Source organism: Macaca thibetana, chromosome 8 (assembly GCF_024542745.1).
Source record: "Macaca thibetana thibetana isolate TM-01 chromosome 8, ASM2454274v1, whole genome shotgun sequence".
Classification (NCBI taxonomy): Eukaryota; Metazoa; Chordata; class Mammalia; order Primates; family Cercopithecidae; genus Macaca; species Macaca thibetana.
In genome coordinates, this window is record NC_065585.1 from 78,010,092 (window position 1) to 78,037,806 (window position 27,715).

A 27,715-nucleotide genomic window follows, 5' to 3' on the forward strand; every position below is an offset into this window, starting at 1 on the left:
GGCTGAGACGGAAGGATCTCTTGAGTCCAGGTCGCAGCAAGCTATGATGGCACTACCACACTGCAGCGTGGGTGATAGAGGGAAACTCTGTCTCCAAAAAAACTACATATATATCCCAAACCATTTGGTTATACACTTAAAATAGGTGAATTGTATGTGAACTGTATCTCAATAGAGTGGTCATATTTCTTAGAATGTTGCATGTGGTATTTATCATTAAGAGGTAGTTTAGAGCTCTGGAGTTGAAACGTGATAGTTCCCTTGACCCCTTGGAGGGGCTTGTGAAGGGGTTGGCTTGCTTACTCAGCCCGCAGCTCTCAACCCTTCATGGGACAGGCAGCAGATACAGGGGCCTGGACGAGTGCTTCTGGACACCGGCAGGAGTAGAACTCTGTGCGGCCCTGCAGCAGCGTCTAGCGGGGTACCTGTGACCCCCAGGGCCCCAGAGGGCATGTGTTACAGTATGCTGTTTTAACTTTCCCCTCCACTGATAGCATGTTTAACAGCTCAGTGGAGGGTCAGGATGACAGCCTTTTGCACCCACCCTCTTGGTACCCAAGTTCTTGTCTGGCATCCAGAAAGAATCAGGTTGCACGAATAAATTGAAGGGTGCTGAATGTGGAGGATTTTGAGTGGTGGAAGTGGCTCTCAGTGGGGTGGGGAGCTGGAAAGGGGATGGAGTGGAAAGGTGGTCTTCCCCTGGAGTTCAGCTGTCCCCAGCCAAACTCTTCTCTGAAGTACCCCCGTCAAGCTATCCCTCTGAAGTCAAGCTACTTCTCTGTGACATCCAGCTGTTTTCTTCTCTTCTGTCCTTCTCTGCCAGTCTGCTGGTCTGCCTGGGGTTTTTATGGGTACAGGAAAGGGGGCAGGGCAGGCCAAAAAGCAACATTTGAGCGGAAAAACAGGAATACATGTTCTCACTTTGGGCCGCAGGTCTGGGCTTGAGGGTAGGCCACCACCAGGGACCCTGCCCTTTTCTGCCTAGTATTTCACCACCTCCTTTCTGTATCAGAGTCAGAACATTGGAGATCAAATTCTGGATGCATTGCACTCTGACTTCTAAGTGTCAGTTTATTTGTAAAGTGAGTATGATAATGTCGGGGTGATTGTGAGGATCAAAGGAGATAGTGGATATACACCAGTTAGCAGAAGATCTGGTACCTAATAAAAACTTAGCAAATGTTTGTTGTTGTTACTAGAATTCCAGCTATTGTTTGCAAAATTAAAATTCTGACTGTAACAGAGCCATTTAAAATGGATCATCCTCAGAAAAGTACCTTCCAAAATAGAATTTTTTCTGATATTTGTGGTAAATTTTTCTCTGTATTTTTATAACAGATTCATGTAGCAAGTGATTACTGTTATTTTTAAGTTCAGGGATACAAGTGCAGATTTGTTACCTAGGTAAACTTGTGTCATGGGGATTTGTTGTAAATAAACTTGTTGTACAGATTATTTCATCACTCATATATTTAGCCTAGCACCCACCTGATCCTCTCCCTCCTCTCACCCTCTACCGTCCGAAAGGTCCAAGTGTGTGTTGTTATTCCCCTCTTTGTGTCCGTATGTTCTCATCATTTAGCTCCCATTTTATAATTATCATCCTCCTCCTCCTCATCATCATCCTGTGGTCAAAGAATCAAAACATATCAAGCCTCTCTCAACCTCAGCCATTTACCTCCGTCTTCCAAAAACAGGAAAGGAACATACATAACTCTCTTATTTTATTCAAATCCACCTTAACATACAGATGGTTACATCTACATTTGAAAAACAGTATTGCCCATTATAACTAAACTATACTATTACTATTTCTGTTCTTCATTTTTGGAAAGGTATTCTAAAATTAACTGGCTCAGGCCAGGTACGGTGGCCCATGCCTATAATCCCAGCACTTTGGGAGGCCTAGGTGGGCAGATCACTTGAGGTTAGGAGTTCGAGACTAACCTGGCCAACATGGTGAAATGCTGTCTCTACAAAAAATGCAAAAATTATTTGTGTATGGCAGCAGGCACCTCTAATCCTAGCTACTCAGGAGGCTGAGGCATGAGAATCGCTTGAACCTGGGGGGAGGAGGCTGCAGTGAGCCGAGATTGCACCACTGCACTCCAGCTTGGGCAACAGAGTTGAGAGCAGACTCCATTCCCCCCAAACCCAACAACAAAAAATAGAATAAAATTAATTGACTTAAAATATGGTGTTTTTGGCCAGGTATGGTGTCTCATGCCTGTAATCCCAGCATTTTGAGAGGCCAAGGTGGACAGATTGCTTGAGCCCAGGGGTTCGAGACCAGCCTGGGCAACATGACGAAACCTTGTCTCTACTAAAAATACAAAAATCGGCCAGGTGTGGTGGCATGCGCCCATAGTCTCAGCCGCAGGTGAGGCTGAGGTGGGAGGATCGCTTGAGCCCAGGAGGTAGAGGCTGCAGTGAGCCATGATCACACCACTGTACTCCAGCCTGGTTGACAGAGTGAGACCCTGTCCCCCACTATATATACGTATATAGTAAGTTTTCTTGCAGGTTTTTGTACAGAGAAATGAAGAAATGAATGGCAAATTTAGTTTTAACTATATAATACTCAGCTTTGCCTGTGAACTTTATAAAAATGGAATTATGCTGTATACCTTCTTCTATGATTTCTTTTTTTCTTTTTTTTTTTGTGAGACGGAGTCTTGCTCTGTCGCCCAGGCTGGAGTGCAGTGGTGGGATCTCGGCTCACTGCAAGCTCTGCCTCCGGGGTTCTCACCATTCTCCTGCCTCAGCCACTTGAGCAGCTGGGACTACAGGTGCCTGCCACCGTGTCTGGCTAATTTTTTGTGTTTTTAGTAGAGACAAGGTTTCACCGTGTTAGCCAGGATGGTCTTGATCTGCTGACCTCATGATCCACCTGCCTCAGCCTCCCAAAGTGCTGGGATTGCAGGTGTGAGCCACTGCACCTGGCTTTTTTTTTTTTTTTTTTTTTTTGAGATGGGGTTTTACTCTCAGGCTGGAGCACAGTGGTATGATCACAGCTCCCTGCAGCCTCAACCTCCCAGGCTCAAGTAATCCTTCTGCCTCAGCCTTTCAAGTTGCTGGGACTACAGGCATGTGCCACCACACCCAGCTAATTTTTAAAATTTTTTGTAGAGGTGAGGTCTCCTTAGGTTGCCCAGGCTGGAACTCTTAGGCTCAAGTAGTCAATTTGCCTCTGCCTCCCCAAGTGCTGAGATTACAGGCATGAGCCCCATACCTGGCTAACTTGTTTAGTTTAGCAACACTTTTTCAGATACATCTATGTTGATGAATTCAACTATAGGTTATTCATTTTCACTGCTGCATAGTATTCTGTTGTATTATTTTTAACACAATTCATTGTTCTGCTCATGAGCTTTTGGGTAGTTTCTAGGTTTTTAATGTAAAGAATAATTTAACTATAAATACTAGCATACATATCATGAGCATATATAAGTAATGGAATTTTTGTTTTGTTTTGTTTTGTTTTTGAGACGGAGTGTTGCTCTGGCTGGAGTGCAGTGGCACGATCTCGGCTCACTGCAAGTTCCACCTCCTGGGTTCACACCATTCTCCTGCCTTAGCCTCCTGAGTAGCTGGGACTACAGGCGCCCGCCACCAGACCAGCCTAATTTTTTTTTGTATTTTTAGTAGAGATGGGGTTTCACTGTGCTAGCCAGGATGGTCTCGATCTCCTGACCTTGTGATCCGCCTGCCTCAACCTCCCAAAGTGCTGGGATTACAGGCGTGAGCCACCATACCCGGCCTTAAGTAATGGAATTGTTGATATGTAATAGAGAATTTTTAATGTGCCTTGCTTCTTAAAATTCAAAGGACTATATGAAATCTGAACATTCTGTCTATACCTGCCAAAAACACCCATAAACAATTATGCTTAAAAGTATCACAACAGTATTTGTATTGTGTTTAAAGTATATCCTTTTTTTTTTTTTTTTTTTTTGACACGGAGTCTTGCTCTGTTGCCCAGGCCTCCCAAAGTGCTGGGATTACAGGTGTGAGCCACTGTGCCTGGCCTATCCATTGATTTTTAAATATTTATTTTAAATTGGGGCGTTTGTTTTTTGTTTTGTTTTTAGACAGTTTCTTGCTATCACCCATGTTGGAGTTCAGTGGCTCAGTAATAGCTCACTGCAGCCTCAGACTCCAGAGCTCAATGATCCTCCTGCCTCAGCCTCCCAAAAAACTGAGACTATAGGTGTACTCCATCACTCTCAGCTAACCTTTTGTATTTTTGTAGAGACCAGGGTCTTACCATGTTGCCCAGTTGGTATCAAACTCCTAGCCTCAAGCGATCTTCCCGCCTCAGCCTCCCAACATGCTGAGTCACCACGCCTGGCTGGAGTTTTTTAATAAAGGTATAAACGTCCAGAAACTATAGAAATGGGAAACGTCACCTATCATTTAAAAATATTTGTCTTATACATACATGTTTTAGGCAAGAATGTAATCATAGTACTTAGATTTTTTTCCTGCTATTGCAGCATCATGCACATTTTACTGTATATATTAGGCATCACAGCTTTTTTATTTATCTAATTTTTTTTTTTTTTTTGAGATGGAGTGTTGCTGTGTTGCCCAGACTGGAGTGCAGTGGCACGATCTTGGCTCACCACAACCTCTACCTCTTGGGTTCAAGCAATTCTCCCTGCCTCGTCCTCCTGAGTAGCTGGGACTACAGGCGCGCACCACCATGCCTGGCTAATTTTTGTATTTTTAGTAAAGATGGGGTTTCACGATGTTGGCCAGGCTGGTCTCAAACTCTTGACCTCATGATCTGCCCGCCTCGGCCTCCCAAAGTGCTGGGATTACAGGTGTGAGCCACAGCACCAGGCCTATTTATCTAAATTTTAATAGCTGCATATACTTCCATCAGGTAGATAGGAAATAATTTACTTAATTATTTCTTGTTGAAAATTGAGATTTTTTCCATTGTTGCATTGTAAGTAATACTGTGATGAACTTATGTGGAACTATGACTCTTTCTAGGGATAGCCAAGGGAAAGCATCACAGTAGCAATCTGGAAACAACTGCATAACCTTTTTTTTTTTTTTTTTTTTTGAGATGGAGTCTTGCTTTGTTGCCCAGATTGGAGTACAGTGGCACCATCTCGGCTCACTGCAACCTCCACCTCCTGGGTTCAAGCAGTTCTCCTGCCTCAGCCTCCCCAGTTGCTAGGACTACAGGCTCACACACCACCATGCCCAGCTACTTTTTGTATTTTTAGTAGAGACTGGGTTTCACCATGTTGGCCAGGCTGGTCTTGAACTCCTGACCTCAAGTGATCTGCCTGCCTTGGTCTCCTAAAGTGCTGGGATTACAGTAGTGAGCCACCATGCCCGGTCACAAAACCTTTTTGTTCTTCTTTTTTTTTTTTTTTTGAGACGGAGTCTCACTCTGTCGCCCAGGCTGCAGTGCAGTGGCTGGATCTCAGCTCACTGCAAGCTCGGCCTCCCGGGTTTACGCCATTCTCCTGCCTCAGCCTCCCGAGTAGCTGGGACTACAGGCACCCGCCACCTCGCCCGGCTAGTTTTTTGTATTTTTTAGTAGAGATGGGGTTTCTCCGTGTTAGCCAGGATGGTCTCGATCTCCTGACCTCGTGATCCGCCCGCTTCGGCCTCCCAAAGTGCTGGGATTACAGGCTTGAGCCACTGCGCCCGGCCTTTTTGTTCTAATAGAAGAATTAAAACATATTGACTCCCTGATTGATATTAGGCACTGTGGTATGTGCTTCATTGTTTTAATGTTTTTAATGTGCTTAAATGTTTTCTCATTTAATCTTTAAATAATTGAGTGAAATGAGTAATATACCCATCATTATACTTACCCAATTGTATTATAATAATCTGTTTGTATCTGTCTTCTAAGAATTATGGTATTTTATTTTTAAATCCTCAGAGTCTATTTTAGTTCCTGGCACATAGTGAGGCTCAGTAGATGTTATCTATTCAGATGGATGTTTAAAAGCTTTGCCTTGAGGCAGTTTTGGCCTTATAAAATTCTCTTCTTTGCTACCTTTGTTTCCTGAGCTATAATTTATAGATCTCTGAGGACAGGGATTGGTAACCAATAAACTCATTCCAGATGTGCCCAGAAAAGTAGTATTTAGACAACATCTCTGACTTCAACTTTGGCATGTCTGTTTTTGTCATTTATCTCTGCTGAAAATGTGTCAAGAGGAAATTCTACTTGGATTTTTATTAATTGATACTTTAGCTACCATTGAAATTAATGTTTATTTGAAATTAATGTATGTTATTTATTCATTTGCAACTGAGCTATTTTTGCTAGTTGTTTGGAATATTCTCAGAGAGGTACATTAGAACCATTGAAGCTCTTTTAAGGGAAGGAAGAACTATTCTTAATATCTTACAAAACTGTAGAATGCTAAATGCCCACAAAGCATTCCTGAGTTTATTCATTATCCCTCCTCTCTGAATTTCTGTAGCTAGCACTTACCCTTTCATTTGTTTCTAACTAGTTTACTTTTGCCTTTGTATTTTGCCATAAACATATTACTATGTACCATATATTATAAAATGTTCTTTATCTTTTTTTTCAAAATAGTATATAATGTTATAAATTGGAAAAGTCTTACTGTCACATATGTGGAGTATACTTAGAGTGACAATTTTAAAATGTAAAGGTAGTGGATTGTTTAAAACACACATTTTTTTTTTAATACACAGGCTGAAACAAGTGTAAAATTTTTGAATACCCTGTAGTGAGACCACCTCCTTGACTAGAAAATAAGAGAAGTTTACTTTAAAATTTTTATCCTCTGCTGCTGCATTAGTGGACCAGGAGAAATAAACAGCAGTGAGCCTTGTGAGGAGCATCCATAACCCCTGGCTTACTTGGGTGGTTCTGGCCTACCAGAAATGAATAAGAATTATTTCAAAGGAATTTAATTGAATAAGGTATTTTAAATTTTTTACAAGCAAGTGTTAGTTCACACTGAAGTCATAGTGCATTATTTAGTTTTTCTAAATGTGCCCCATAGCTACTGCTTTAACTATGGAATATCTTATTTTGAAAGCTCTTATTTTTTATATTTGTGAAAGATACGTATCTACGGCACACTGTGAAAACACCTTTCTGGTATTTTACAGTTCAATAGAATGACTTGATTTTTAGTTCAACACACTGTGTAACAAGTTAGGTATACCTCACTTTGCCTTGATAACTGTTTTGGCAAAGTTCATAATTTGAATTTTAGTAATAAAAGTATATTCTTTTATTTGTTGACATTGTGTTTTCCTTATAGCTCAGCTGTTTGTTTCAATCCCCATTCTTTTTTTTTTTTTTTTTTGAGACAGAGTCTCACTCTGTCGCCCAGGCTGAAGTGCAGTGATTTGATCTTGGCCCACTGCAACCTTTGCCTCCCAAGTTCAAGCGATTCTCCTGCCTTAGCCTGCTGAGTAGCTGGGACTATAGGCTCATGCCACCACACCCGGGTATTTTTTTTTTTTTTTGTATTAGTAGTAGAGACGGGTTTCACCATTTTGGCCAGGCTGGTCTTGAACTCCTGACCTCAGGTGATCCACCCGTCTGCCTCCCAAAGTGCTGGGATTACATGCATGAGCCACGGTACCTGGCCTCAAGCCCCAATTTTTTTTTTTTTTTTTTTTAGATGGAGTTTCACTCTTGTTGTCCAGGCTGGAGTGCAGTGCCGTGATCTCTGCTCACTGCAACCTCTGCCTCCCAGGTTGAAGCGATTCTCCTGCCTCAGCCTCCCGAGTAGCTGGGGTTACAGGTGCCTGCTGCCACGCCCAGCTATTTTTTCGTATTCTCAGTAGAGATGGGGTTTCACCATGTTGACCAGGCTGGTCTGAAGCTCCTGACCTCAGGTGATCCATCTGCCTCAGCCTCCCAAATTGCTGGGTTTACAGGTGTGAGCCACTGCACGACCTCAAGCCCCATTCTTAACTTTGCTAATAGGATGATTTTTTAAAAAAGATCTCTGGGGAAAACTACTTCAGGGTCTGTGGTGATGGTTCTTTTTTGTAATACAATAAATTTGATTGAATTTTGTTTTGAAAGCTGTTATCTGTGAATTGTTATTTAAAATTCACTATTTTAACTATAATTGTCTTGACTACACTTTTGTTAATAACTTAAGATTTTAATATGTTAAATATCTTTTCCCCTTTTTAGGAATGGCTGATGGCAAGCATTGTACTTTTCCACATCTGCCTGGCAAAACCTTTGTCTATAATGCTTCTGAAGATAGACTGGAATTGTGTGTGGATGCTGCAGGACATTTCCCCATTGGTCCTGATGTTGAAGATTTAGTTAAAGAGGCTGTAAGTCAGGTTCGAGCAGAGGCTACTACAAGAAGTAGGGAATCAAGTCCCTCACATGGGCTATTAAAACTAGGTAGTGGTGGAGTAGTAAAAAAGAAATCTGAGCAACTTCATAACGTAACTGCCTTTCAGGGAAAAGGGCATTCTTTAGGAACTGCATCTGGTAACCCACACCTTGATCCAAGAGCTAGGGAAACTTCAGTTGTAAGAAAGCATAACACAGGGACAGACTTTAGTAATAGTTCCACTAAAACAGAGCCTTCTGTATTCACAGCTTCTTCTAGTAATAGTGAGCTTATTCGAATAGCTCCTGGAGTAGTAACAATGAGAGACGGCAGGCAGCTTGATCCTGATTTGGTTGAGGCCCAGCGAAAAAAATTGCAGGAAATGGTTTCTTCTATTCAGGCTTCAATGGACAGGCACTTGCGGGATCAAAGTACAGAGCAGTCACCATCTGATCTTCCTCAAAGGAAAATAGAAGTTGTGAGTTCTTCTGCAAAGTCTGGGAGTCTTCAGACTGGCTTGCCTGAATCTTTTCCTTTAACTGGTGGTACTGAAAATTTGAATACAGAAACAACTGATGGCTGTGTAGCAGATGCACTGGGAGCAGCCTTTGCCACAAGGTCAAAAGCACAAAGGGGAAATTCCGTGGAGGAGCTTGAAGAGATGGATAGTCAAGATGCTGAGATGACTAACACAACTGAGCCAATGGATCACTCTTGATTTAATTAGAGGCTAATAAAGGCAGAATGTTTATTGTGAATATGTAATATTTGTTGGCTGGGCCACGTAACTTGATTAGTCATTAAAAATCTTGTACGTATGTAATTCAAAGATTATATCTTGTTATTCAGTGCATGATAGCAAGTGTGTGATTGGCCATAGCTTTTAATATACTGCTGCCCAGGCTGGCTCTGAATTTCTATAAATTAGCTATTAGATCTGCTGAGATGACTTTCTTCCATGTATGTGGTTCATTGGAAGTTCTTTGTAATTTTAATTCCACAAAAGTGTTAATGTTTCCAACAAGAAAATTGTCTTACTAAATATGTTTGATTTCTGAAAAGGCTAGAAATGGAGGGGAAATGAGATTTTGCTAATGTTGATGTCATCAAGGTAACCATCTCACATACTAGTGTCAAAAGGTTTACGTAAACTTGAATTTTATCTGGACTAAATTGTATCTTAAAATTCCTACAATTATTTATTAGACAGTGGGATGCAAGTGTTTCCATGAACGTAAACACATTCATAGAGATTTCTTGGCGAAAATGTCTTAAGAATAGAATGTAATGATATAACATTTTGCTGATTTGTGCAAGGTTGGGGAAAAATCTCTTCTAGATTGATGAGGTCAATGTGATTCAGTTGTGTTGCTGTCTGAGTCAACACAGCCAATTGTGTGTGTGCGTTATTAATATGTTACCATTATTTTTGATTCCTGGCTTGGTCAAGAACCACCTGATTTTTTTTTTTTTTAATCTTGCAGAAAAGTTGATTGCAAAGTGTGGTAGAAAAAGAAATAATGGTAGCAGTAGAGAATTTATAAATAAGAGTTTATCTTTATGAATGAGTTAATTGTTCTACAATTTTGATCAGTGGTATTTAAGCCTGTATATGCTAAGTGTATTTACGCCCCTTTGAGCCAAAATGTTTTCTTTTCTTTTTTTCTTAGAATCCATAAGTTTCTGTATTTGTTGGCTTCACTTGGGTTTAGATGCAAATTTTACTGCATCACACCCTGATCAGCTGGGTGTTTGCTTAGTGTATTCATCAAATCTTTAGTGCCAGTTTCCTTGAGAAGCAGCTTTCATGCTTATTCCTTAAAAACAACAAAAGAGTGTTTATCCTGAGATTGGTATTGCACTATTTTATTTTATTCTGCAAATCTGTATTCTGAAATGTACATTTCAACCCATATTTTTCCTCTGTTCACTGAAATTAAGTTGAATTTGAATGGCTGAAAGACAAAATGTATGTTAATACAATCTCTTACCTAGAGCATTCAAAGCCTGGCTGTCTCTGTTTGCACATGTAACAGATGCAGAACTGTGTTTGTAATTCTAAGAAAATGTATGTCAGAAAGTATTTTATCAGATGTTTAAAAATCTCTGCCTGTTGATTCATAAGGGATATAGACAGTACTTTAACTTGTGTTTCCAGATAAGGCAGATTTTGGTCATCTTTCTGTGAAAGTATCTCTAACTGAACCCACTTCTTAAACTACTCTATTTTAAATAAGGAAAGAATGGAGAATCTAGACATTTTACAGGTGTATCTGAACAAAATATATATTTGGGTTAGTTTTTGTCACATTATCACGTTTGTCTTCATATTTTATCTTCATCCTAAATTTTCTTTCAAGCATCTTCTCCCTATCAAAACAGCAGGAAATTTTTAAACTTTTATATTGTACACTATTTTTGCATAAAATAAGAGCTGTAGCTACCAAATACTATTCACTACTTAGTAAAGGTGGCTTCTGTGTATTAAACTACAAATTACAAATATCACTTCACTAACCACTATAATTATTTTTGGCTCTTTCAGCCACTGGAACTTTTTTGGGGGGGATTTAAATACAGGAAAACTGTTTAATCAAAAAATGCACTGCTTTCATGTAAAATGATATAATCATCTTTAACAAATATTTTCTTCATTGATAACTGACAGATCTCTCATAGCATTAACATAAAATATCAGAAACAAACTTTATCTCCCTATTCTTACATTTAGTGCAAATTAGAATGCGTATGTGAATGTTAGAAGATGGACTTAATCTCTGACAACTTTATTTCTCTAGCTACAGCAATGCTATTTAAAAGCCAGTTAGGTATGAATAGTACAATAACAGTTTGGGTTCTCCCTTGATAAATGAATAAAAGGCTCAATTCTGATAAGTGATCAAATTTCTTGAAATTATTTCAAATCAGCTGAAAATTTGGTGGGGGTGATTGATGGTTTTTGAGAAGTAGGCCAGGTATCCTCACAAAAAAGTTTTAGAATAGGGTTTCTTTAAGTTTTTAAATATCATCCTTTGTCTTTCCATATGGTTTTCATAACCAAATACATTACTGTAGAATGGTTATTTTTCTAGTACTGCCATTTGTGATATAGCCACATCTTGGAGTGCAAGCTAGACATCTCAGGTAAAAAAAAATTTTTTTTAGCCCTAGATGTAAGATTATAACTAAAATGCATTCCTGCAATTCTGTTTGCAGTGCTTCACTAAACACTGAAATAAAGTTGTAAATTTTTTCTTCAATAATCCATTCTATAGTTAATCATACCAAATTTAAGTTGATGACCTAAAGTCCAGGTAGTGTTGAAGATAGTATATATCTAGAATACTGGTAGTGAGAAATTGGTGTAAGTTGAAGAAAACAAGATGCTGCCATATATTAAAATAGAATATAATTAACTCCATGTGAATGGTTACTCAGGAACTAGTTAAAGAGCAAACCCATTTCTCCCGCTTCACTATGTTTCAGATATTTTATTGGAAAATGTTAGGGTAGAGGCCTGAGAAAGTTAGCAAATACTAACTTTTTTTGACTGATACTGGCTCTGTGTCTTCCAGTGATTTTTAGTTTGGTTTTTACAGTCAAGCCTACTGCTTGCAATTAAGATACCAATCTGAAATACATCCATAATTCCTGGCCACAGGTCCTTAATGCCATTATTTTTAAGTATCTTCATTGGAGATGAACACTGACTTTTGCATATGGTCTCTTACCTCAGGGAAGATCACTTGCTAGCAACTCATACTACTAATGACAGGTTTTTGAGAATTGTACTGACATCACATGTTAGCTACTAAATGCAAAATGTATAAAAGTATTTTATGTAGTTACCTACCAATACTATCTGCTACTGAATAACTCTCTAAATATGTAGACCTCACTAATAACCTTTAGGTAAAAAATTTACTTCTGTCATTAATTACACTTCAACTGGTCAATATAGTGACAGCATAAAGTGTTTATTTCAGAATATCAATACAGTTTTGTCTTCATTTTTCAATAGTAATTTCAATTGGTCCATACTTAAAATACTGCAGCACAGATTTTGAGTTTTCCGGTTCTCAAAGCAAGGTTTCCATCTTAAGCTTTTTATAAAAACAAAGCCTTTGCAAAACTGGATTAAATTCCACTTAATGTGAATTTAAAATGACCATTTATAATAATAATAGTGAGCGCCATATTCTAAGTCGAGTAAATGTATCCTACCATTCAAGGTTATCATATAATTTAACAAAATTGTACAATCTTAAGGCTCTTCACAGTATAAATTAATTTTTCAAACCAGAGCTGTTCACATGAAAATATTGCTTAGTAGAATGTATATTTAAGAAATAAAATAACAGGGGAACTATATCACCAATGTAAGTTATAGAGTTAATTACAAGTTCTACCATTCTTGATAATTCTTTGAGATGCTAAGTGTTTCAGTTAATATTTAATGATACCTAAATCGTGGGAATTTTAATGTTTGTTCCAAAATAGCAGAAATTGTAAAAATTGTGAATTATTGGAGAAAATGCCATTACTTGTATATCTGACATTTAATTTTTTAATTATGGAGACTACATGCTTTTGTAGTATAATATTAATGATTATTCTCTTGTAAAAGAAAAGGAAAAATTAGTAAAGAAAAAAGTTTTAGTTGATGTTACCTGCTTGTGAGTATCAATTACTTAGTTTTTAAAAGTTTAAGGTGTTGCATACTTTTCTTTAGAATGCAGAAATCTCGTCCTGAGCCCTTATGCCTGTGGTAGAGCAATAAAATAATGAAAAGGTTATCAGTATTTCCAGGCTTATTTGACTTAAGAATTAGTGCCAAGAACTGGAAAGTCTACTTTTTGGAGGGAAACGATATTTAGAATTTGTAAACATAAGCAGTAATAGTGTAAATATTTAGAAAAATAGCAAGTGCTTTAACTGCTCAATAAAATAGTATAGATGTTATGTCACCCTTAAGGCACTGGCTGTTGCCCATTATTTTCTGATTTCGTGATTGCTGTATATATTACATTTGAGTAATGAATAATTGGTAATAGTGTATTATAGTGTTCTACAACATACCTTACTGTACAGTATTTGAGGTTTTCTTTTATATCAGTAATAAAACTATAAGTTAATACTGATTTTCCCCTGAAATTCTCCACATTAGTTTTTAAAGGTAATTTTATATTCTTTAGTTTCCTGGAATTACAATGCATGAACATATAATTCAGTTTTATAAAGAAATTCTTAAAGTTTTCTTGTTGAACTTAAGTGAGTTATCATACAGGAATAGTAATTTTTCCCCTTAATGTAGATTTCATTGCTAGATGAAATGGACCCAGTGAAAAAAGAGTGCACAATTTTTTTTTTTTAAACAGGTCTCACTCCGCTGCCCAGGCTGGATTGCTGTGGCATGATCAGGGCTCACTGCAGCCTCAACCTCCTGGGCTCAAGTGATCCTCCCACCTCAGCCTCCTGAATAGCTGAGACTACAGGCATGTGCCACCACACCTGGCTAATTTTTGTATTTTTTGTAGAGACAGGGTTTTGCCATGTTGCCCAGGCCAGTCTTGAACTCCTGAGCTCAAATGATCTGCCCTCCTCTGCCAGCAAAATTTCTTTAGACATATTACATAATTGGGCCATAATGCTTACTGAATATTCAAAAATAAAGGCAAATTCTAATAGAGAAGTTGATTTTGTGGTGGTTTAAAAAAAATACTGGTTAGTGATAAATGAAAGGAATTACAGATAATAGTACTAAATAACATTTGTGTAGCTTAGCAGTCAACACATACTTTTAAGTTTTACTGTATATGCGTAATATACATTTTATTAGATCATTTAACTCAGTAATTTAGAGTCTAGCCTTAGACACCAGACTTTCTAGGTCTGAGTCCTGGTACGCTGCTTTCTGTGACCTCTCTGTGCATTCCTCTGTGAGAGGATGATAATCACATCTGCTCCTAGGGTGGCTGTATTAAATGAGTTAACACGTATCTGATGATTAGAAGAGTGCCTGACACATAGTAAATATTCGCTATTGTTATATGTTAATGTAATATGGTAGAGTTCAGTTGCCATTAAGTGGGATAAATCTTCACAGGGCACACATTATTTAAGTAATTTGTTACATTAAAACTTATTTTACTTGTACATAATTGACTAAAAAATGGATGGTTGTACATTCAAACATTTATGCAAGGGCTTTATGACCATGTGCAGCACTGAGAATCTCATGAACCGACAGTGTGCTCTGTGACCCAAGGGAAGTCTTGGAGCCTTTCAAGGCCTCCATTTCTTCTGTAACCTTGTGTTTTCATCATTGTTAACCTTTTGTTCTGCCTACCATTGTCGTCATAGTCTCACTTGCAGAGGGCATAGTGCTGATGGGACAAGTGACATGGGTATGAGCCCCATGTAAACTAAACATAATTACCTTTCCTTTAGGTGTTGACTACATTATCCCAAACTTGGACTTGAGGTCTTGTATATGCATGCCATTGGTCACATACCATCAGAATAGAATTCTCAAAAACTCTTTAGTAAGTAAGATAAACATCCTACTTATAACAGCTCATTATGGATTTTATTTTTATTGTCTGGCTCTTTCAGACCCCAGTAACTGCAATTCTGACTTAATAATCGATTGTTTCTAATCATTAAAAATGTATATAGAAAAACTGAAGTAAGTCTTTAATTGATTTTCTGAACTGTATATGATACACTGAGGTGAAAAACATATGGGCTCTTCAAATTTGCACACTCCTTAGAAGTAAACTTGTCTTTGGCCCATTTGTCATACCACATAAATTATTTGAAAAACAGATACATTATGTAGGAATTGGGGGGGGGATTATCCCTGTTTGTTCTATTTATAGAAACAGGTATAGTCCGAAGTCTACCCTATAAAATGATGACATTTTTATATTTGATTGATGGAATCAGTATTTTATTTTTTATTTTCTGTTCTTTTTTGAGACTGAGTCTCGCTCTGCTGCCCAGGCTGGAGTGCAGTGGCACCATCTTAGCTCACTGCAACCTCTGCCTCCCAGATTCAAGCAATTCTCCTGCCTCAGCCTCCCGAGTAGCTGGTTTACAGGCGCCCGCCACCATGCCTGGCTAATTTTTGTATTAGTAGAAACGGGGTCTCTACTAAATAGAGGGGTTATTCATTATTTTAAACAAGTACTGATCAAATCCCTGTTTTAAAAACCTGGGAAACAGTTCCAAATGAGACAAATTCCATGTGTCCTTAGAGCTTACATCCCAAAGATGGAGATGATCACAAAACACATTGGTAATAGCTAACGTTTAGTGACTCTTTTCCTTATATCTGGGCAATAGGCTGAACACTACATGCAATAATTAAATTAACCGTCAAAACCCTTCGTGGTTGGGTACTATCATTATCATCTTTTAGGAAACAAGTTGATTAGTTGGTTTACCTAAAGTCCTGGAGTTAGGTGGCAGAGCTAAGATTTAAATCCAGATGTTTAAGACTCCAGGGTCTATGCTCTTAACTTTAATGCTACATTTGTAATTTAGCAAAGGAATAAAATTTGGTGGTCACATAAGTCTTTACATTTATTGTTCAATCTAGCTTGTTTTCAGATACACCAACATGGTTTTAATTGATTTCAGTGTATAGAGTATCTGGCTTTTTTTAATTTTTTTTTTTTTTTTAAAGAGATGGTCTCACTCTGCTGTGCAGGCTGGAGTGCCCAGTGGTGGCATCATAGCTCACTGCAATCTCAAACTCCTGGGCTCAAGTGATCCTGCTGTCTCAGCCTTCCAAATAGCTGGGACTACAGATGTGTGTCACCTCACCTGGCTAATTTATTTTTTGTAGAGAAAGGGTTCCCCTATGTTGCTTAGGTTAGTCTCAAATCCCAGAAGTGCTGGGATTACAGGCATGAGCAACAGCTTTAATTTCACTTCCTACTAGTTCCCTTCCTGGACCCTAGTCCTCTATCCCAAGTTCGTCCTTCCTTGAATTTGTTTTCTTGCCTCCTGTAAATTTGGAGGTGCTTTAAGGAAGAGTTTCAGAATTTCTTACATGACTAACCTGGGTACATCTGAGAATCACTGGTTAAAGTCCAGTTTTTCAAGGACCTAAAATAATTCTTGTTTACTAAGTGTGTCTGCTGCTTTGGAGGGGAGGTTTCCCAAAGGTGATGTTTCTCAAAAAATAGTTCATGGGCTATATGCATCTCACCTAGAAAATTTATTTCTATGGAATCATGTGTCAGGTACTTTGCTAAACATAAGGAATGATAAACTGAAAAAGACACTTCCTGCCTTCATTACACTTACATTTTTAGTGAGAGAGAGAGATACATTTAAACAAGCAAGTAACTGTACATATTGGGGGAGCATTGGGTGGTGTGGGATTATGCTGCAAGAGGAATTGACCCGTGAAATGGTTAGGGAATGCTTCCTGAGAGGTGATGTACCATCTGAAACCTAAATAATTGATAGGATACTTAAAAGTCAAATTGGCCAGCCAGGCACAGTGGCTCATGTCTGTAATCCCAGCACTTTGGGAGGCCAAGGCCAGCAGATCGCAAAGTCAGGAGTTCGAGACCAGCCTGGTCAACTTAGTGAAACTCAGTCTCTACTAAAAATACAAAAATTAGCCAGGCATGGTGGCATGCATCTGTACTCCCAGCTACTCGAGAGACTGAGACAGGAGAATTGCTTGAACCCGGAAGGCGGAAGTTGTGGTGAGCCAAGATGGCGCCACTCTGGTCTTGGCAGTAAAGCAAGACTCCGTCTCAAAAAAAAAAAAAAAAAAAAAAAAATCAAACTGGCCAGGGATGGAGGATCATGCCCAGTGCATGGGGAAGCAGAGATGGGAGGATCACTTGAGGCCAGGAATTCAAGACCAGCCTGGGCAACATAGCGAGACCCCAACACTATTGAAAAAAAATTAGCTGGGTGCGGTGGTGCATGCCTGTAGTCCCAGCTACTCAGGAGGCTGGGGAAGTTTATAAGTGAGCTATGATTGTGTCACGGCACTCAGCCTGGGCAACAGAGTGAGTCCCTGTTTCTTAAAAATAAATTGGCAAGACTCAGTATCTCCAAAAATATTTTACTAACTAGGTCAGTCTATCAAACAAAATTAAATGGGATGCTTATGTTTGCCATACTTTAGACTCCAGATCTTTCCTATAAGGGGGCAGTGAGCCAGCTGAATAGAAAAGGATGAGGAACTTTGAGAAAACTGTTGAAAATAGGGTTGCTAGAGAAAAAGAAAAACCTTTAGCAAGGAATGGGATTCTGCACTGAGTATACAAAAGTAACATACATAAGCTTCTCCTTTGAAATGAAAAGGTGTCTTTGTAATATGACCAATGTAAATTAGATACATAGATGAATAACACAAATGTAAGCAAAACAGTGAAGCCAGAATCAAATTAGGGATTAGAAGCCCTCAGTTATTCTGATTTCTTTCAACATTAGCAGGACTATAGAAAGATTAGTTTCTTTATTTTATTTTATTTTTTTTTTTGAGGCTGAGTCTTGCCCTATCACCCAGGTCGGGGTGCAGTGGTGCGATCTCGGCTCACCGCAACCTCTGCCTCCCGGGTTCAAGTGATTCTCGTCCCTCAGCCTCCCAGGTAGCTGGGACTACAGGTACATGCCACCACGCCCAGCTAATTTTTGTATTTTTAGTGGAGACAGGGTTTCACCATGTTGCCCAGGCTGGTCTCGAACTCATGACCTCAAGTGATCCACCCACCTCGGCCTCCCAAAGTACTGGATTACAGGCATGAGCCACAGCACCCAGCCTTTTTCTTTCTTTTTTTTAGACGGAGTCTCGCTCTGTCTCCCAGGCTGGAGTGCGGTGGCGCGATCTCTGCTCACTGCAAGCTCCACCTCCCGGGTTCATGCCATTCTCCTGCCTCAGCCTCCCGAGTAATTGGGTCTACAGGCGCCCGACACCAGGCCTGGCTAATTTTTTGTATTTTTTAGTAGAGACGGGGTTTCACCGTGTTAGCCAGGATGGTCTCGATCTCCAACCTCCTGATCCGCCCGCCTCGACCTCCCAAAGTGCTGGGATTACAGGCGTGAGCCACTGCGCCTGGCATTTTTATTTTTTTTGGACGGAGTCTCACTCTGTTGCCCAGGCTGGAGTGCTGCGGATGATCTTTGTTCATGGGTTCAAGTGATTCTTGTGCCTCAGCCTCTCAAGAAGCTGGGACTACAGTCGTACACCAACCACTCTTGGCTAATTTTTGTATTTTTTGTAGAGACGGGGGTCTCTCCATGTTGCCCAGGCTGGTCTCGAACTCCTGAACTCAAGCAATCCACCCACCTCGGCTCCCAAAGTGCTGGGATTACAGGCACAAATCATGGTGCCCGACCTAGAAAGATTAGTTTCAGTTCTTCCTATAGCTTCTCACAGCCTATACCAGTATCTGTCACCTCTGTTTCCGTTAAGCAGTGGGACTGCCTAAGCATCTAGTAATCAACTGCCTATCTTAAATTGTGCTTACAGTATTCCATTTCAATTTAGGATTATCATTACGTGATCTTTCTTATGGCAGGTGATTTGGCTCTTTTCTAAACGTTAGAATGTTATTAAATTTATCTTTAGTACATGGGGTAATTAGGAAAATTACTATCTGGAAAAGTTCTCATTGAAATAGGCTTTAATTTTTTCCCATTTAAAACTTATTCTCAGCCGGGCACGGTGGCTCACGCCTGTAATCCCAGCACTTTGGGAGGCTAAGGCGGGCAGATCACGAGGTCAGGAGATCGAGACCAGCCTGGCTAACACGGTGCAACCCTGTCTCTACTAAAAATACAAAATATTAGCCGGGCGAGGTGGTGGGCGCCTGTAGTCCCAGCTGCTCGGGAGGCTGAGGCAGGAGAATGGCGTGAACTCAGGAGGCGGAGCTTGCAGTGAGCCGAGATGCGCCACTGCACTCCAGCCTGGCGACATAGCAAGACTCCATCTCAAAAACAAAACAAAACAAAACAACCAAACAAAAACTTATTCTCAAAGGAATACATGTACATGGCTAAAATAATTCAAAACTATAGAAGGCACCCAGTTCTCCCATCCCAATCGCTAAATCAACTGTTCTATCTTTGGTGGTTACCTCCACAACTTAAATAAGATATCATAGGTATAATCTCTTGATTTGTTGACTTTAGACAGTATTTTATTCCTCCATTGTGAAAAATACTAGTTCCCTTGCCCTTTTTAGGTTTCTCTATAACTTTAAATAATATAGTTAGGTCTCTGTTTATTAATCTATTAATTTCAAACATTATCTCTTGACTCTCCCTATGAAAAATGAGGAAATTAGCATTTTTACACTTTCTGAAATCCCTTATCTTCTCATTCTACTTCCTAATTTTTTAATCAACTATCCTATTTATTACTTTTACATACAACTATCCTATTTATTACATTTACAACCTTTGTCAAGGTTGATGGGATTCAAGTTATGTTCTTTTAGCCATAAGTGCCTTTTTAAAAGTCTATAGTTTAATTAAGCAAATAAATAGCCAAGGTGGTCCCAAATATTAAAATGAAAAGGGTTTCATTTTCCCTAGAATAATTAAAAAAATAATAAAATGAAAAGGGTTTTTTTTTTTTTCCCCCCCCCGGGACACCAATTAGAAGTTGGAGTTTTTTCAAGGCAAACATTGTAATTGTTTTTTCACCTATTTCTTCACCCAGTGAAATCAAGGCAGTCATTATAATTTAATTTATTTGGAGAACAAGCTTCTTGTTTTTGCCTGGGTATAAATTCATTAGCAGTTATTCCACAAGAAGAAAGTAGGAATAGATTGTGGACAAGATTAACAGACACTTCAACTATCTTGTTTTATGTCCCACTATTCACTTTTTTTTTTTTTTTTGAGACGAGTCTTGCCCAGTTGCCCAGGTTGGAGTGCAGTGGCATGATCTCGGCTCACTGCAACCTCTGCCTCCCGGATTCAAGCAATTCTCCCTGCCTCCGCCTCCAAGGAGCTGGGATTACAGGCGCATGCCACCACACCTGGCTAATTTTTGGCATTTTATTTGCGAATTGTTTTATCTCTACAAATTCAGTTTGGAAATATGATAAATATATTTGTATTTTTATTATGTAAATAATAAAAAATACGTAATTCATTTTCTACTCTAAATCTTTAAATTGCTTCCCCAGGAATATGCACCATCCACACAGCTGTCCCTACTGCTTCCCATCCTCCTGTAACGAAAGGACAATACTCCAGGATTTGCTTATGCTGGTTTGAAAAGCCCTGGTTAATACAGTACCTAGAAGACTATACTTCTTCTTTTTTTTTTTTTTTTAAGAGATGAGATCTTACTCTTTAACCTACTCTTACCCTCTGCAACCTCTGCCTCCTAGGTTCAAGCAATTCTCCTGCCTCAGGCTCCCGAGTAGATGGGACTACAGGCACGTGCCACCACACCCGGATAATTTTTTGTATTTTCAGTAGAGAGAGGGTTTCATCGTGTTAGCCAGGATGGTCTCAATCTCCTAACCTTGTGATCCGCCCGCCTCAGCCTCCCGAAGTGCTGGGATTACACATGTGAGCCACCCCGCTTTCACCCAGGGTGGAGTGCAGTGGTGTGATTATAGCTCACTGCAGCCTCAAATGCCTGGGTTCAAGGGATCCTTCCGCCTCAGCCTCCCCAGTAGCTAGAACTAGAGGGGTGCCACCAGGCCCAGCTATTTTTTTTTTTTTTTTTTTTTTTAATTCTAGAATGAGTAGGCACGGTGGCTCACACCTGTAATCCCAGCACTTTGGGAGGCCCAGGCAGGCGGATTGCCTGAGCTCAGGAGCTTCAGACCAGCCTGGGCAACATGTAAAAATACCAAAACAAAACAAAACAAAAAATTAGCCAGGCGTGGTGGTGTGGACCTGTAATCCCAGCTACTCCGGAGGCTGAGGCAGGAGAATCACTTGAATCCGGGAGGTGGAGGTTTCAGTGAGCCAAGATCGCACCACGGCACTCCAGCCTGGGTGACAGAGCGAACTCTGTCTCCAAAAAAATCAATCAATCAGTCAATCCAATCAATCCTAGAAGGAAATAGCTCCAAAAAATAAAAGTGCTTGGACAGAAATGATGAAACTATGTATTCAATCTGAAAACAAAACTCAGGTTCAGAACTCTATCTTGGATAGAGAAATGTTTGCTCCATTCTCTGTCCCCTCACCACCAATATTTTTGCTAATCTTCAGTCTACATTTAGGGTGCTATTTTAAATTTGGTGGAAATTATAAATAGAAATCACACTGTCTAACATAAGCAGTTATAGAATTCTTAGTTTGGCTTTTAAAGTTAAAAATAAGAGCACTTGAACTGCATGGGAAGAAAAATTGTAAAGAGAAAAAAATGTTTTAAAGTGTCCCTACTTAAACCCAAGACCCCTTGCTCTACACTTTTGTGGTAGAGAAAATAATGATTTCTCAAAAGTGTCCATGTCCTAATACCCAGAACCTGTGAATATATTACCTTCCATGGCAAAAGGGACTTTACAGATGTGATTAAGGATTTCGACATGGAGGGATTAACCTGGATTATCCAGGTGGGCCCAGTGTAATCACAAGAATACTTACGAATGGAAGAGGCAGACAGGAGAGTCAGAGAAAGATCTGAAGGTGCTACACCACTGGCTTTGAAAATAGAGGAAGGGGTGGTGAGCCAAGGAGTGCACAGTGCCTTTAGGATCTGGCAAAAACAAGGAAACAAATTCTCCTCTAGAACTTCCAGAAAACGAAAACAGCCCTCCTGACACCTTGATTTTAGCGCAATGAAATCCTTTTTGTACTTCTGGCCTCCAGAACCTTAGGGTAATGTTTGTATTTTATTTTATTTTTTTTGAGACGGAGTCTCACTGTGTTGCCCAGGCTGGAGTGCAGTGGCCGGATCTCGGCTCACTGCAAGCTCCGCCTCCCAGGTTTACGCCATTCTCCTGCCTTAGCCTCCCGAGTAGCTGGGACTACAGGCGCCCGCCACCTCGCCCGGCTAGTTTTTTGTATTTCTTAGTAGAGACGGGGTTTCACCGTGTTAGCCAGGATGGTCTCGATCTCCTGACCTCGTGATCCGCCCGTCTCGGCCTCCCAAACTGCTGGGATTACAGGCTTGAGTCACCGCGCCCGGCCTGTATTTTATTATTTTTTTTGAGATGGAGTCTCACTCTGTCACCCAGAGTGAGTGCAGTGACACGCTCTCAGCTCACTGCAACCTCTGCCTCCTGGGTTCAAGCGATTCTCCTGCCTCAGCCTCCCGAGTAGATGGGACTACAGGCATGTGCCACCACACCTGGATAATTTTTTTGTATTTTCAGTAGAGAGAGGGTTTCATCGTGTTAGCCAGAATGGTCTCGATCTCCCGACCTCGTGATCTGCCCGCCTTGGCCTCGCAAAGTGCTGAGATTACACCTGTGAGCCACTGCTCCCGGCCATGTTTGTATTGCTTTAAGCCACTACATTTGTGGTAATTTGTTACAGCAGCAATAGGAAACTGATACACCTTTGCTGAAATTTTCAACATTTTTGGCCTGTAATAATAAAAGTAATGTTTCCTTCAAAAAGTAATTTTCCATAATGTTCAAACTCTAGTCCTCATTTACAAGTAAGCCTACTAACCGAGGGTTCAAAATGAAGGATAGGAAATCCAAGTTAGGGAAGAGGGTATTCAGGGCATTAAAATGATAACTTACCAGCATGCCACAAAATCCTCAAAGCAGGGTTATTACTAATTGGTGGGAAACATGACATCCACCAAGATATGAGTATGTGTGCTTCTCTTAAATTCTGATCTTTCTACCTCCACCCTAAATGTTATCACCTTCTACTTTAACAGATATAATAATCTATCTTGTCTTTTTCCAGCCTCTCCTTCTCTACTGGCCTGGCATGTCCAGGCATTACTAATGGGCACAGTGAATTTTTGAAAGTTTAAGGGGAATCTGTGCTTCTTGACAGTGGTTACTGGCATTTAGTGTCCTGGGACTGGAAACACATTGCTCTTGCAATGTGTGAGACAGTCCTGCACGAGGAAGAAGTATCCTGCATTCCATTCACCTTTCAACCAGTCATGTAAGTGAAACACCTGATTATAATTACGTAAGCTAGAACCAGACTTCCTTTTATACTTAAGTGCACAAGTGTTTTTTGCGCTATTTTAAAATAATTGAATATTTCCAGAAATGCAACTACCATGTAAACCAAGGAAAAACTGTATTTTATTTTGTTCAGGCTGAACCAAGAGTTGTTTCCCCATTTTAGAAAATCACATTACTGAAGGCAACCCAGCTCAAAGTTTTAAGACACTAATACAGCCCATGTATGGATGTGTGTATTTGTAGATATTGTGTTCATAGTGACTCTACCTATATATATCAGCTGTATTAGTTGTGCCCAAGAGAGATTTTATTATAAATTTTTTTTCTGTCCTCTATATTGTAGATAGAGCAGTAAAACAATTTTTAAAAAAGTAATGTGTAAGTTATCTATAAATTTCATTTTAGTATGGTATAGGGAATAGAAAATATTGTTATAAAAAGGGGATATTGGCTCCAGTAGGGTTGAAATCATTGCTTTAAATGTATCCATCCATCCATCCATCCATCCATCCATCCATCCATCCATCCATCCCTCCCTCCCTCCCTCCCTCCCTCCCATAACCATGTATCACTGCCTTGCCTTCCCTTCTCTCACAAATATCTTCAGAGTGCCTTGACTTCATTACCTAATCAGTTGTCAGTCCTCTTGAAATCTGACTTTTACCACTACCATGACATTGAAACGATGGCCACAAAGTCACCAAACCCTGTTAAATCCAATATATACCCGTAGAAAGAAATCAGTCCCATTTTACTTTCTACAGCATTTGAGTTCATTTCTCCCTTTTATTTGAAACTTTCATTCCTTGATTTATATTATATCATCTCCATGATTTCTATCCCTTAAACTTCTTTGCAAGTCTTGCTCTTTTGCCTGTTCCTTGTTGGCATTTCCCATTACTTAACTTTTAGCCCTGTTTCTCGCTCTACACCCTTTTCCTAGGCAATCTCATCTACTCCTGTGACTTTAGTCACATCCTGTGATTTAAAAATCTTTATTTTCAATCCCAACCCCACTCGTGAACTACATCTCTCTCCATCTGGAAGCACCAAATACCCAAAATTCAACATGTTCCAAAATGGAACTCACTTCCTACCCACCAATCTATAATTACTCCTGTATCCTATTCCAAATTAGTAGCATCACCAGTCAGCCAGTCTTTCAAGTAAGAACCTGAGAGTTTGGATTCACCTTTTTCTCTCTCCATCATCGTGTCTTCTCCATCGCCACTGCCAATGCATCAGTTTAAGCTCCTGTCCCTCACCCAGTTTATAGCAAATCTTTTAACTCATCTCCCAGTTTCTAGTCATGTCCAATCCAATATATCCTCCACATGGTCACCTAGGGTATCCTTTGAAACATAAATCTGTTTAGCTCTTCCCTGTTTAAAAAGCAAACAAAGAGACAGAAAGTAGAGTAGTTGTTGCCTAGGGCTGAGGCCCTTGGGAGAAAATGGGGGATGACTGCTAATGGGTACAGATTTTTGGAGGAGGTGATGAAATGGCATAAAATTGATTGTGGTGATGGTTGCACAACTCTTTGAAGATACTAAAAACTAAATTGTACACTTTACATGAATGGATCATATTACTACAGTATGAGAGAATAATAGAATATGAACTTGCTAATAGATCTGAATTCAAAATAATTGAGTCAGGCTCAGTGGCTCACATCTGCAATCCCAACACTTTGGAAGGCCAAGGTGGTAGGGTCACTTGAGCCCAGGAGTTTGAGGCTGCAGTGAGCTATGTTTGTGTCACTGCACTGCATGCAGTACTCCAACCTGGGCAACAGAGCAAAACTCTGTCAAAAAAAAAAAAAAGAAAGAAAAGAAAGGAAGGAAGTATAATTGGGAGAAGACTTGTAGATTTATATAGTAGAGGAAAAGACTATTCATTTTAATATTGAGAATTAATTTACCAAGTTATAGCTAATCTAAAACATACTTTGCAGATATTATTAAAATAATGAGTATGCCCTTTATTTGCATGTACATGATTTTAAAGTATATTTTCATATATTAAATTTTTTTAAGTTGGTTCTCTCAATTTAGAGATCTATGTACAAATCTGACTTTGCTTTTACTTTTAGTTAGTTTCTTTTAGCTAGTTCTACCTAAAAAAATTAACTTAAGTTGAAAAATAAGAGTAATTTAGAAGACAGAATGCTTAACTTTCCTGGTAACAGGTTAAGGTGCTATACTTGAGACTGTTTTGAGAGCAAAATTTATCTCCGTAGTACTAACGTGTAGCATGAGTAGGTGTTCAAGAACTGTTTGTTAAATCGAATTAAATACGATTAATAAGAAATAAATAAGATTAATAAGCATTTCTTTTCTAAGAATAGGGATTCTCAATCTTTATTATAGCACCAGGTGCTATGTGCTCTGTGCAGAAATTTTACATTATACCACTACCTCCCTATTATGGTAATTTACATGAATATGTACAAATGAACCAACTTTGCACTAATGTCTTTACTGTGATATTTATCAGTAATTCACTAAAGAGGAACAGCAGAGTATCACTAGCTTTTCAGTATTTGAGTCCAGTATTGCAGCTTTTAAAAGTAGGTTTTTCTAAAACCAAAAATCAGAACGTTGAAATTGTCATTTTCAAAGATTTTAACCTTTTACCAAATAAGCGAAAGCCAGTCATTCACAAAGCAGAAAGGGGTCACCATTAGCTATGAATGCTTTCTATGTCTCTGGAGCTTCACATCCAACACAACTATAGCTATGAAAGAAGGGTCTGATCCATTCCTTCCTTCCTCCTTCCCTCCTTCTTCCTTATCTTTCTTTCTCTTTTTCTTGTTATATCTGATGATGGTTACTTTTTTTTTTTTTTTTTTTTTTGAGATGGAGTCTCGTTCTGTCACCCAGGCTGGAGTGTAGTGGTGCAATCTTGGCTCACTGCAACTTCCGCCTCCCAGGTTCAAGCTATTCTCCTGCCTCAGCCTCCTGAGTAGCTGGGACTACAGGCACACACCGCCATGCCCAGCTAATTCTTGTATTTTTAGTAGAGATGGGGTTTCACCATGTTGGCCAGGATGGTCTCGATCTCCTGACCTCAGGTGATCCACCCGCCTCAGCCTCCCAAAGTGCTGGGATTACAGATGTGAGCCACCACACCTGTCTGATGGTTATTTTCAATCCCAAGACATGCACTTTATCCAGTAAAAATTGGACTGAAGAATTTAGGAATTCTAAAATAAAAATTTGAATTGGAAAAATAAAAATTTACTTCATGGAGATTTAAATACAATAAGGAGAGTGACAGGGGTTGTGAGTGCCCCTTCATTCATGACACTCTAGCTGTCAGGTCTGGGATTTGATTTTACCCTACTTACAAACTAAGTTAAACTGTTACTGGCTCATGGATGCTTTTACCAGAAGACACCAGACTCTTAGGTTGGGGACAATGTATTGATATTACTTACAGCACAGCAAACACCTTGAGCATCGACATATTTGTGCAGTTATTCTTGCTTTCAGGTCCCATGAGGCAATGTAATGGTACCAGATGGATGTCATGCATAGAGTGGATTTGTGCTACAGTTGAGAAACACTGAACTTGGGAATCCACTGCTTTTATAGTAAGCAGTAAGTAAACCTGGTTTTTGTCTCAGACTGAGATGTTACCTCATCTCTCAAGGCAACTAGCTGCAAACAACCCTTAGAAACGGCCTGTATAAAAGAGTACTCAGGGCCTTGCAATCTTGGCACACCCAGCAAGATGTATATAGGAGTGCAAGAAAACCAAGGAAGATTGTTTCTTTTAGTAATCACACCAGCATCTCTGAAGAATGGCCCTGGTTGGGCACAGATGGATCATGCCTGTAATCCCAGCACTTTAGGACGTTGAGGCAGGAGGACTGCTTGAGCCCAGGAGTTCAAGGAGAATTTCTTGAACCTGGGAGGTAGAGGTTGCAGCGAGCCAAGATCACGCCACTGGACTCCTGCCTAGGAGACAGAGTGAGACTGTCTCAAAAAAAAAAAAAAAACAAACAAAAAAAAAACCCAAAAAACAAAACAAAAAACCCCACAAAAATTAGCTGGGCATGGTGACACATGCCTGTAATCCCAGCTACTTGGGAGGCTGAGGCACAAGAATTGCTTGAACATGGGAGGCGGAGGTTGCAGTGAGTGGCGATTGAGCCAATGCACTCCAGCCTGGGTGACAGAGTGAGACTCTTAAAAAAAACAAAAAACCTACTATTTGATAGCACAAGTTGACTACAGTCAATAACTTCGTTGTACATTTTAAAATAAGAGTGTAAGGGGTTTG

At 39.6% G+C, this 27,715-nt stretch overlaps 1 protein-coding gene across 1 annotated transcript in view; it reads left to right on the forward strand.

The window, feature by feature from the left end:
- The window catches only part of VCPIP1 (valosin containing protein interacting protein 1), a 38,608-nt gene extending 25,013 nt beyond the window's left edge, over nt 1–13,595 (forward strand). The window contains 1 exon segment of the mRNA XM_050802084.1: nt 8,171–13,595. Within this exon segment, the coding sequence (XP_050658041.1) occupies nt 8,171–9,042 (872 nt within the window). The 3' untranslated portion in view covers nt 9,043–13,595.
- The last annotated feature ends 14,120 nt before the right edge of the window (nt 13,596–27,715 follow it).